The 12,612-nt window shown below is 38.1% G+C and overlaps 1 protein-coding gene across 2 annotated transcripts in view; it reads right to left on the reverse strand.

The window, feature by feature from the left end:
* Nucleotides 1-12,612, reverse strand: part of NFATC3 (nuclear factor of activated T cells 3) — a 60,685-nt gene that overhangs the window by 8,752 nt on the left and 39,321 nt on the right. Inside the window, exons 8-10 of one of the 2 annotated variants that reach the window (XM_031615132.2) lie at nucleotides 12,273-12,399; nucleotides 9,605-10,648; nucleotides 1,017-1,118 (exon numbers count right to left, since the gene is read on the reverse strand). In XM_031615132.2, the coding sequence (XP_031470992.1) occupies nucleotides 1,017-1,118; nucleotides 9,605-10,648; nucleotides 12,273-12,399 (1,273 nt within the window). The remainder of the gene's footprint in view (nucleotides 1-1,016; nucleotides 1,119-9,604; nucleotides 10,649-12,272; nucleotides 12,400-12,612) is intronic. The other variant, XM_031615133.2, reaches the window with a different exon arrangement.

The following is a 12,612-nucleotide window of genomic DNA, read 5'->3' on the forward strand; positions in this document are numbered from 1 at the left end:
TTAATATTGTACTAATCAACAGGAGTTTCAAAATCCAGAAATGTCAGCTCGGTGTAGAGTCCATTTTCTAGCTTTGGCACTCTGAGTTGTAGCTACTTACCTTACTGATTACATTCTGACAAGTAAACAAGTAAAGCAGCACTAAGTTAGTTCTGAGAGTAAATTTAAGCCCACACACTAACTGTGTACAAGTTTTATTAAGACTATCTAGGTTCATTAAGTGTCAACAGTCCTAAAATGAATGTGCACTTACAGGTATTACCCTTCAAAATACTTGGGGAGAAGTAAAATTTGTTTGTGTATATGTGTGTGTGTATATGCATATGTATATGTGCATTTACTTATTTAAAGGGTTAAGACAGTTCTACAGCCTTGTAGGCATGTTTGTAATAAGGTGGAAAACACTTAAAAATGACTGTAAACACAAATGTAACCAATAAGCTTTGATAATAAGACTTATCAATTTCTACTATCACTACTAAGAGTCACAGAGCATAATTATCTTGTTTATATGTGAAATAAAGAAGCTGATAACATCTTAAAGCAAATTCAGATGATCATTCTCAATTATAGTGCACATTCAACTAGAATTCTTTCCATTCAATCTGTATTTCTGGTACTTAGATTGGTAGTTAAACTGACATTGCTTTGTGTCTATAAAAAAAGGAGAAATGTTCCAAGTTTCTCAGAGTTAACTGATCTGGCCACTCTACCACCTTGGCTTTATTAGGCTTAAAAGTTTCACATCCTCCGTTTCCTTACTAGACTCTACAGCACTCAGGAAGTTCTGTGGCAGCTAGATATACTTCAGGTGGAGGCTTTTCCTCCGTTAAGCGTACACCTGGTTCACAACTTCTGATGTTTCCAAATATTTCAGAATGCATGTGTCCAGTTATAGCAATACTGAAGTACTACGTTGTGCTTTTCACTTGTATATGTTAGGACTATTAAAACACCTTCCCCTCTCCTTTGTGCTCCAATTTTAAACATTGAAGCATTTTCATAAGCAGACTCACCCTCTAGATTTTCCACATAGGAGTTGGACATGAGTGCTGAATGTTGAGTCCATTTCTCTGTTGAACCTGATGGCTGGTATTCCAGGTCAGAGATAAAACTGTCTGTGTCAGAGAAGAAGACAGACATAACTACTGACTGGACTAAACCAAGAAGTTACAGTTCGCTCAACCAGGAAGTGACGTTCAGTTTTCTTTTAATAGTACTAACTTCAAATACCCAGTTTCATCCACAATTACTACATACGTTGACATAAATAACTACTTATAAAATTGTCAATTGTATTGTTTTTCAATTTGTAGCCAGAGCCATAAAGGTAACGTTGATATTTTTCAATGTCGACCTAACTTTATACTAGATAAATTTCATTTAGTATTTGCATTAGAGTATTCCTCTTGCAGTTTTCTCAACTTGGTTTACTTAGTGTGGTAAGGTTAATAGTGCTTACGCCTCTTGACAGCACCTCTGCTGAACACGGCAGGCAAAACAGTGCTAGTCAATAAAACCTTCATTTTTTATTTCTCTTATCCTTTAAACAATGGAATTTGTTGCTGTGAACAGCTGTTAGCTTCCCCTTACTTGTCAGACTGAGCGTTTTGCTCAAGGTATTGCTCTTCAGTCAGCTGGGTCACAAAGTGTAGAAGAAGTGCAGGAAAACAAAGTGTTATCTCTGTGTAGGTGGCTCTAGCAGACAGAGGCAATGTGAGAAACTAGGGAGGAAGCAGAGAACTGTACTTCACTGAAGTAGATCCTGGAGGAGAAGTTAATGTAGCATAATGTATTTATTAATGTAAGCAACAAGACTGTGTTTATTATGCTGTTCTGATTAGGGACTATGCAGAAATGGCACTAGGATACTTTTTTGTTCCGTCCAAGATGGTGGTGTACACTTCAGCAGACTGGACTTTAATACAGTCTGAAAAATTACTCTGAAAGCTGGCTAAATGGTGCCTTCTGGACAGAGCCACACATCTGCTCTGCCAGTATAATTTCTGAGCACTGCGTAGGAATGACTACTGGGAAGAACTTTATTCCCACTCCCTCCTGAAATTCAAGCAGTTCAGATTACATACTTTGGTGACTTCTTGTGCTCAATTGTTTAAAGCATAAAGTTACACATTTAAAGGGGAAGTGGAAAGCCTAATCTGTTTCAAAGAAATGTCCACTGCCATTTTGAAGGACAGGATATTAAGCAGAGTATTTTCCCACTGGTTCTGGTGGGATCTAATGAATCCAGGGAGATAAGCTAAGCAGTAAACTGCCTGTGGATGAAACAAATTAACTTTTACAGAGAATCTTCTCAAGCTCAGGCTTTAAAAGGAGCAGACAATAAACACGCAGAGCCTCCATGGGTAACAGTGGAATTAATTAGGCCTTTTAAGCAGTAGCATCTGCACTGTAAAGTTGTCATAGTTTATACAATAGAGATTATCTGTCACTCTAGCAGAGAAAGATGACTGAGCAAATTTTTCTTAATTATTTTAATGCATAGAAAGGTTTCAAGTCATTTAAGTGCTCTAACAAAATTGACAGTACTGAGTTCTGACTCTAAGAAATTCCTGACAAGCTGTGTTGCAGGTAGCACATGTAACAAGTCTTTTCCTGCCAGCACCACTTGGTGTGAAGCATGCTTTGCCTCAGGCACACAATACTTGGTACTTGTGCACTTTAAAAGGGTCTTGCTTTATGTATCACATTTCACAATATAACACTGTATGGATTTTTTTCAATGAAGTTGGACAGAACTCAAGGTACCAGACAAACATGCATTAAAAATATCTTTCTATCTCATCATTTTACAAACATTCCAGGAGGGTTTTCTGTATTTAAGTAATGTTAGAATGTATTTTGTATGCAAAGAATGTAACACTGAACTTAAAACTTCTCAATTTAAATGAAAATGAGAAGACTGATGCATTGTAGGGGTATCCATTCGTGAGTAGAACCAGGCAGACCAAGAAGTTTATGGAGTTCTACCATTTGGTTTTCAGGATCTCCTATAGGAGTCGAGCAGCTTAGTATTTTTGTAGCACTAATTAGAAGCTCATATGTTTTACTGCTATGAACTGAAAAGGAGGTGTGGGCAGCCAGACTTAAACCAGAAGATGTGCTGTTTCTAGCACATTCATTTCAAAAGCTATCAAATGCATGACTGTTTCCATTGCTGCTGCAGTAAGTAGCACAGACTGGGTTTCTTTACATTCTTTGCAAAGGAAGTTTGTCTATAGCAGACTGCATAAACTGCCTAGGCCTGGTAGCATTGCTGCATCTACCTAGGAGTTTGTATTTGAGAAGACAGGTCAGTGAATTGGTGTACTTACAGATGGAAAGGGTGTCAGTAAACCTCAAAGAACATTATGGACAGACCCCAGCACATGCTTCTTAAATATAAGCTGCCTTTTGTCAACTCTAGATAGTTAGATCAGCTGCATTTATGATCAGCTGTTACATCATACTAGTTAGTGCTGGGTATTAAACCTCATTTAGACTTCCCACAACCACCAAGTAATATGGTGTCAGCTTTCCCTCCAAAAAAAAAAAAAGAAAAAAAAAAGCAGCTGCAGGGCTATACTTAACCCTCAGTCCTCCCTGCTGTGCAGCAGCCAGCTGTGACTCTGTTGGTTTGTAATCAAAGACAGGCATATGGAAGCACACATTTGGAATGGCAAACTACCAAGGGCATGGTGAGCTGCCTTGCTCACCATGTTATTACTTCAAGTGACAGAATGACCTTACTTTAGAAATTTCAGGTTTAACACCAGCTTCACTGATTTTATTTTTATTTTTTTTAACTTATTTAATCAGGATGTAAGAAGTGTTAAGAGTACAGTCTTCACAGGCACATAACATTTGCAGCTGTACAGACTGTGTGCACATACCTTTGGCCTGTAGAGTCGCAGAACAAGTTGTAAAGTTACTTTGTGCAGTAACAAGAATCTCTGTGCATGCCATGGTTATGTCACACTCTACATTTAAATGAATTGGTTTTACTATGATATACAAGTCACACAACTGCTGCTTCTTTCAAGCGAGAAAATGAGTTTAATACAATAAGCATTATGCGTGAGTCTTAGAGCTGGGCTGTGGAAAGCAGTGCATAAGTGTCTAAGTGTGTTTTCACCAGTGTTGCAATGACATGTCTAACTCCTTCCAGTTTTGCTACTCTTGGTAGTATCTGCACCATGGTGTACACATAGTATTTGCATTCCCAAAATAAGTTTCTAATGTCTTCTAATTCTTAAATGGAACCTTTTTGTGGTGGTACAATTAGGTGTTCTTACATTAGTTATGAGGCACTGTGCAGCTATCTGAGACTCACAGCGGGATTCAGACATTAGCTGGCTGTAACCTCCTAATGATTTATCCAGACAACTTAATGCAGTAGCAATCTACTACTGATCATCTAAAAAGATACTGTTCTGGCATCAATTTTATGAATGCAGTGAATGACTCCACTAGGATATATGATCATAACATCCTTCAACTGCTGACAACCACAGATGGATAACATCCTTTCACTTCTCATCATTCCAACCTTTTCCCTTCAATCTAGTACTCAGTGTCTGGATCTTTCTTCCTTCCACTCTTAATTAAAACTAGCACATTTCCATACATGGCAAGTTTTTTCTCACCATCTTGTTCAACCTGAGGCTGTACTGAAGGAGTCCATAAGCATATGAGGAGAACGGAGGGCTGCTCCAAAAGTAATGCCTCCTATTATTGGCCCACAATGTCAGAGGTGGGTGTGTGAGTGGTGTGGCAGTCAAGGCTGAACCTTTCCAATACCGAGTTATATTTTGTTGCTGCGTGACACATGACAGCAGAGGGGCAGTCTGACAAAATGGTGTTTGACATGAAAGTGTAAAGGAAGCAAAGGTGTGACACTGAATTCCTACTCCATACAGGAAAAAATGGCACCCAATGACATTCACTGCTGCTCACTGAACACTTATGGACACCAGGCAGTGGATGTGAGCACAGTGAGGTGGTGGGTGGTGCGTTTCAGCAGTGGCAGCAGCAATAGTGGTTCCCTTCCACTGGTGCACATTTTTATGAGCGTGGTATGCAGGCTCTTGCTCATCGCTGGCAGAAATGCATACTAATGGTTGTGACTGTTAAGAAACAGTGTTATGCAGCTGAGACCCTGCTCTATCAAATACTGTTATTTGTATCTGTTGTAGTTTCTGTTGTAGTTTCCATGAAAACTACAGGAGGTGTTATTTTCAGAGCAGCCTATGTAGAACTGTATTTTTTTAATTGCAATTCCTGCACTGCTTAATGGTATCTAACATACAGAATACAAAGAGAGATGGTATTTAAATGCAACCTTGATGAATGGCTTACACTAGTCTGATTTTCTGAATGGCTTTTAGAATTGCAAGTATTCTGTAGGTTCTGCATACAATGCAGGCTGCAGATCTTGCCGCACATATCCAGGTCAAGGCATGCAGCAAATGCAACAGGTTGTTCTGGCATTCAGTGTTCCTATTTCTGTAGACCTTGATTGCCTTGCTGTGCAGGAAGCTGCTTAACTACTAACTGTTAATTCATACGTTTTAATTAGATACAGAGAAATATCACTTAGTCATACCTCAGCAACTTCCTTGCTAGTTATTGCTATTAAAGTTCAACTACAGCTTGTACAGAAGTGAAGCTGAAGGTAAAGTAAAAAAGCTACCTGGAATGATCTGTTCTGCCTTCACTAGAAAATTTGTCGTCTGAGCTTCCAAGCAAGAGAGCTTACTGAGTAGAGAGATATCAAACAGAACTATTATAATGAATGAATGCAAGTGGCTTAGAATTTTATGTGGAGTGCATCTGACAAAGCCGAATTATTGCTTTATGTACACAAAGCTGTTGGAGGATTTCTGGTTATGATTTAGAAAATCTAGTACATGGATTTATTATAATCTCCTGCTTGAGGTAGCGGAGATGTAATGAGCAACAGAATGTTAGAGGATTAGCAGAAGGTCATCCTGAGTTGCTGAATACAGACTAACATAATACTTTAAAATGGTTAAATACAGTTGTTAGAAATACATGCTAGAAATCTCATCGTTGTATTTCATGGCTGTCTACAAGGTAAACTTGCTCCTAAACCATAAAATAAACCTAGGCTCTTGTAAGATCAAGAGTATTAGAATAGCTTTAAATCTAGAACTTGACAGTTGGATAGGCAAACTACCACACTGGAAGCTTTTCTTTATAGGAAAAAAAAAAGTGAAAATATTAACAGGGCCTTATCAGAGAACTAGATTGAAGGCAACTTTGAGTAATTTTTTTCTAGTTGTAAAGAAATAGGACCTTTGTTAGATGATTACACAACAGAACACAGAATGGACCACATATACAGGAAAGGACTGAAATGACCAACAGTTGTAGCTTTCTTGTTTGCACTTGCAGCCTAAATATTCTGCTGTCTATACAGGGAAATGTCAGCCTGGGAAGACACGCAGAGGAAGGACTTAGTGAAAGCTGTTAAAGGAAGGAGGAAAGGAGGTGCAGAAGGAAATGGGATAGATGAAGTGTAGGAAGCTGCTCTTATGCAGTGCAATATCAGCTTGTGCAGATGGACTACTGGAAAGTCCTAAGCAGGAGAAAATAGCACTGGTTTTCATTATGTCCTTTAAGTAGAGCCTAAAATACAAATTACTTTGAATTTGTCTCATGTATCGAACATTTTCTTTACTTTTCTAATTTCATATCTAGATGTCTTTAAGCGAATTACAAGGTGTGGGAAGCAAGCATTGTGAGGAGTAGGCGTGAACCCAAATCTAAGGGCAAATTCAAGGCATCAGCTGGGAAGGCCTAAAATATCAGTCAGATCCTGTTGGAAAACACAAAGTCACACTAGCTTAAATAAACTTTTTTTTTTTCTTTTTCCTGTAAGTGTATCCAGGTAAAAGATCTGCTTTCCAATTCTGAAAGCTTTTTTCACTCAGTCTAAAGAGGGCCCCACTTGTATTACAGGCAAAGGAATAGAACTAAACTAAAACGGTGCTCTGTTCTGGTCATTGCCAAGTGTTTCTGATGTTGCAAAAGAACTGAAAAGAGTGAATCCAGATATTGCACTTCCAAGAGAAGCTGGATCAAGACTGAAGTAGTAGCTCTGTAGTTCCATATTAAGTTTTGGATTTGTGAGGGGGAGGAGAGATGGCCTGAAGAAGCAGCCAGGATGTTGGCAGAAGGGACACTGAAGCACACAGTCTTGCTTAAAGGAATTTACCTAATTACCTTCATAATTTTTTTTTTTTTTTAAATAAATTTAAATTATACTCTGGCAATCTAAACAGCTTAGTAATTAGAAGTAGCATTTTGTACACCACTCAAATTCTGTTGTACTACTTTATTTTCTTGACAAAGAAGCTATCTACTCTGATTTTAAAATAGTGCACCTTGCTGAAAGAAGATTATTTATGTTGTCAGATTTTTTGTTTGTTTGTTTTAAGCTACTGAGTGCAGTAATCCAGATACAATTTAAACAAAAATTTTCATTTTTGGCCTTGCCTCAGAATTATTTTGGGGGCAGTTTACTTGCCTTAATTGGTAACCTATTTAAAAGCCCATTTTCTAGCTAAATACAGCTTTCATGTTTGACACATTACTTGGGAGAACACACCCTATTAATATTTGTATGTCCACTTATGTTTGGATTTTTTTTTAGTTTTTATAATGTTAGAGTCATTCATCTGCAATTTGTGTCTAGCTCTATTTGTATGGAAACTAAAATTCAATAATAAACAAGAGCAAGTTTTTCTAATTATTTCATAAACCACAGTAGAACATTAGATACATTTTAAAAAGTTCCTGTCTAAACATCTTTTGATTTTTTAAACTACAAACTGGTTAATGAGAGGATGTATTTATTCATGTTGAGAACACTGAGCAGCTTGTTTCATGTCACAATGCTCTTTAAGACTTTTGGAACAGCAAGTTTCAGGCTCCACATCCAACCTGAACTGGCAGACTGAATAAGAATAAAACCCACCAGTTTTCCATTTCTCAGAATTCCACTTCTGAACAATTCAATCACTGAATGGCAGTAATATTGAACTGCAATGAACATCATTTTTGCACTTGTAAAGGTACAGTTGATGCCAGGGGGTTGTTTAGCATTTAAAATTATCTTGTTTTCCATATAGGAAGCAAACAATGTAGCATTCTGGTTTTATTTCTCTAAGATATTAGCAAATGGGTACGCTTTAAGCATGGCTCTTTCAGCTTTTCCTGCTATTGAAAGAATATAATGTTTGTCAGCATAGAAACAACTCAATAATTTCATTGTTAAGCAGAAAAAACAGTTTCTAGAAGAAATTCCAATTTGTGCTATGGGGGGGGGAAAAGTTTACTTTCTTTTCTCTACTGTGCATTCATTCTAACTTCCAGGCAGGAACTTCCAAACTGAGCTGCTCATAAATGCCAAATGCTTCTGCTTACAGTGTGAAGAGTTTAACTACAGTATTTAGGCGGTTTGTTTTTATTTTTCAATTTCTCTTATCTTTTTCGTGGGTATGAAAGAAAACAGGCTAAGAGACAGGTTCTAATGTGACACTTCTTGGAAACATTAGATTTCGCTCTCACTCCTCTAGCATGGAAGTAGAACCTTTAAATATTCTGATTCCTAAAGTCTTCCTCTTCTCTCAACATGTCCTGGAAAGAGTTGGTCTCTTTTTTTTTTCCTTTCTAATTTAAGGAAAGCTGACTAATGTGAATATTTAACAGATAGCCTACACTTGCAAGGGATAACTAAAAAGCTACAGCTAAACCCAGTGGAGAAAATAGATACTACTAGTAAGGTGCCCATCATTAATATCAAATACCTTCTACATACCTTTTAAGGCCAGGCCTTCTGCTCTTTCAGTCACTTCAGTCTGCTGCTTTCTTTAAATTCCTTCTCACATATGCCTAAAATACTCCCAACACTCAGCATCTGATAATTCTACTTTCTACTTGGTTTTCTAAATTAACACTGTCCAGGTATTTGAAGTTGAGGATTTTATGGTCTGGCCTTAGCATCAGAATGCCTCCCACGATGGTCCTTGTTTACAGGAAGCTGGTGAATTTCTCAAAAATGTAGCCAAAGTGGTAAGGAGAAAGCCAACAGCTACACTGAGCAGAGGTGCTGAATGTCTAGGAAAAGCCAAAATTTATGTGCTGTACTTTCAGCAAAACAGCCTGCCTCTCAAAACTGGGATAGCTCCATGAAATCATGATCTGATCTACAGTTATATAACTCAGATATTTTGATGACTTTCACTGAAATATGCTGGAAAGACAATTAGAAGAGGTTTCAAATTAATTCCCCGTAGACAAAGCGTAAATATGCAGGAATTAATTCTCTGGCCTTGTTTTATGACTAAAAACAAAGGCTACAAGCAAACTGTACGCTAAACTAGTTCAACTGTATGACTACTATTAGTTTTAAATAAGTCATTGCTTTGAATGCAAAGATATGACTCCATTTTTATAGTACAAATATATTTCTGTGAAGAGGAGTGTGATTGAAACAAAATAACCCTTTCCTTCAAACAGTTTTGGTTTAGTGTAATTTGTAATTATATCCCAGTATTAAAATATTAAACCCACTTACCATCATCCAGTGTGATGTCTTGTAGTCCTATCTGAAAATTCAATTCTCGATCTTCAGGTTCTGGTTTAATGTTAATAGCTGCCCCATCTGGTGAAAATGGAGATGAATCGCACACAGGATGGTGCACTAAAGACGAAGCTGCATTAAGACCTCCCAGTGCAGGACTATGTGCTTGAGGGGAGTGCTGTCCCGACTGACTTACAGTGGCTGGTGGGGGAGACGAGGCAGGTCCTGAGCTAGGAGATTGGTAAGGCATAGGTTGTAGCTGGGGTGACGATGGTCCGGACAGCGGTGAGTGGACCAAAGGATGGGAAGCTGTTGGGGATGGGGAAGTGGAAGCTGGGTTTGTAGAATGGTATGGAACTTGCTGCAGCTGGGGAGAAGACTGCCCAAGGGAACGACTCATTGCAGAAGGGATAGAGGCCTGCCCGGCACTTGGGCAGTGGTAACCCATTGATGGCAGGTGTGAAGATGACTGTCCTGAATGTGCTGAGCGTGCTAGCGGGTGCCCTGCTGTACTTGATGTTGACACAGAACCTGGATTTGAAGAATGGAAGGGCATTGGTAGAGCTTGGCAGCTAAGATTTATCAGATGAGGTACAGCTGTGTCTTGCTGAAATGAAATAGCATCAAATCCTTGGCTGGAGGCAGAGTTCATAGGAAGACCAGACTGTTCGTTGAACACATCACTGGACTGCATAGGCTGATAGGAAGGCCTCACAGGAGGTGCTGATGTTACCTGAAACGACTGAACCACAGCAGGGGGCAAAACATGACATTCTTCACTTGGACTAAGGTTTCTACCTTGCATATGCGACAGGTGGGATACAGCTGAGGTCACCATTGCTGTATATGGTGGTTGAACTGGACACACAAGGCTCCTGGGTGATGAAGACAGCAAATTGTCATGAGGATGGCCTTGCTCTGGTGAAGGCAACTGAGTTCGGATAGAATGTAGGCCCTGCACGTTGCTCGTGTGAGGCAGTGCCAAGGATGGAACAGTAGACAAATCCACCTCATCTCTGTGCTCTTGCTTCATTATAACTAGAAAAAGTAAAATGGTATATTACAATTCCAATTCATTTTCATCCTGTGATAAATACGTACACACTTTCATTTAACAACCATGATAGTACTGTTAACATCCTTGTTCTAATTTCCCTTTTCCTTTTGCTATGCTTTGATTTTCTTTGACTTCAAGAATTACCACTACAGGCATAAAGGGAGAAGAATCCTCCTTGCATTTATTCAAAGGCAGTTTTCTCCTTTCTAAACTACCCTGCATGCAGCGCCTGGCTCTTATTGCAACCCAGCCAGAGAAAGTCCAGTAGTACATCCAAATGATACAGCTCACCAAGGGTGTGTGTGCAGGGACTGCCACCAGGATCTGCTAAAAACAGTCAGACAAGAGTTCAGAATGACACACAAGGAAAAAGTGAATGCTTTTTTTCTTAAAAAAAAAACAGATACCACTTTTACTTGTCTCTATTTCTTTCTTTTTTTTTTTTTTTTGAAGCCACAGGTAGGTTCAGAAAAAGATACAGATTTTAAAAATAAACAGTAGAAAAATACTGATCTTTTTTAAGGCTTGGCTGCTATTCTACATTTTACATTAATGCTGAAGTGTTAAATATATTAGTAAATGGGTATTTAAATGTTTGTGCAATTACAGCTGCAGTTATAAATAAGAATAGTTTCTTATCTAAGCAGTAGGTTTCACTACTTCATTCCACTTTGAATACGCATCACAAGATGCATCTTAGGTGATGTTTTTGTAATTATCTTAGGAGCTGATATTCTTAAGAATAGCATCAGATATATTTGATAACACAAATGTATACCTATGCACCACGTACTTAAGCTGCTCAAATTATGTACAAAGTCTGAAATTTTAGAGTACAAGCAGCAAGCAGAGTTTATTTTAAATAGTGTACATTAATGGAAGCTTTCTTTGCCAGCATACAAGTTATCTTCAGGAAGATTGTTTCAATATTCGTATAAAAGACTACTTCAGGTATCTGACTTTAGGTCCTCCAAACAGCAGTAAAGGATCTAGATTCATCATTTGCCCCTGTGAACTGTGACCACTCTCGGTGGGCACAAATTTCTTAATAGCAAGGTAGGGGCAGGCAAAGCAGAAGGCACTGTATATCCAGTAGTTTTCTCATGCCAAACATAAAGGATTAAGACTTTTTTTTTTTTTTTTTAAACTGAAACACATAGTTTTCACTTCTGTTCAAGTTCAAAAATATTTTCTCAGAATGGGCTGCAATACGTCTGGAAAAAAAATACTTTTCTTTCTTTTCCTTGTATCTGAAACTGTTTTTGTGGATATTTGAGAGGGAAAAAATGCATAGAACCAGATGCACAGAAACCTGATATTCTGTGACGTCACTGCCCTCTGTGTCATCACTGGTTAATGCAAAGAGCAAATTCTGAGATTTATAATCATTCTCCAAAAATGGCAAAATGCAAATTATTCTGTAAAACGTGTAACAAAAATACTTGCTGTAGTTGTAGCACTGTGGCTTATTACTCTAAATTTCGGACTGTTCAAAGCTAGTCTCGTCTGCCTGTCAACGGTACAAAGACTGTCTGAACTACTTTCAAATTTACCTTAAAAATATATATATAAAATGCAGCTTTTCTCTTTTTTTACATTTAGTACCTGGTGTGTAAGTAAAACGCTGAGATTGGCTCTTTTTCCTCTTGCCATTGCAGAGATAAAACTGCACCTGAACTGCAGCTGTAATAGTTTTGTTGTGGTATGGTGGAACTTCAAGTATGATGTTTGCCTGTAAGAAAGTTTTAAAGAAAAAGTTTTACATATTAAATGCAAATGAAACTGCCATTAACCACAGAAGAACCAAAACAGTTTAACACTAAAACTAGAGCAAACTGATGTTCCTCAACAGCTGAACTTCAAATTTATGCCTATATTACATATCAAAGCAGCAGTATTCTCAAACTGTTAACCAGAGACATTTTTTTCTTTCCTAAACCCAAGC

Source organism: Phasianus colchicus, chromosome 13 (genome assembly GCF_987193195.1).
Source record: "Phasianus colchicus chromosome 13, bPhaCol1.hap1.1, whole genome shotgun sequence".
Classification (NCBI taxonomy): domain Eukaryota; kingdom Metazoa; phylum Chordata; class Aves; order Galliformes; family Phasianidae; genus Phasianus; species Phasianus colchicus.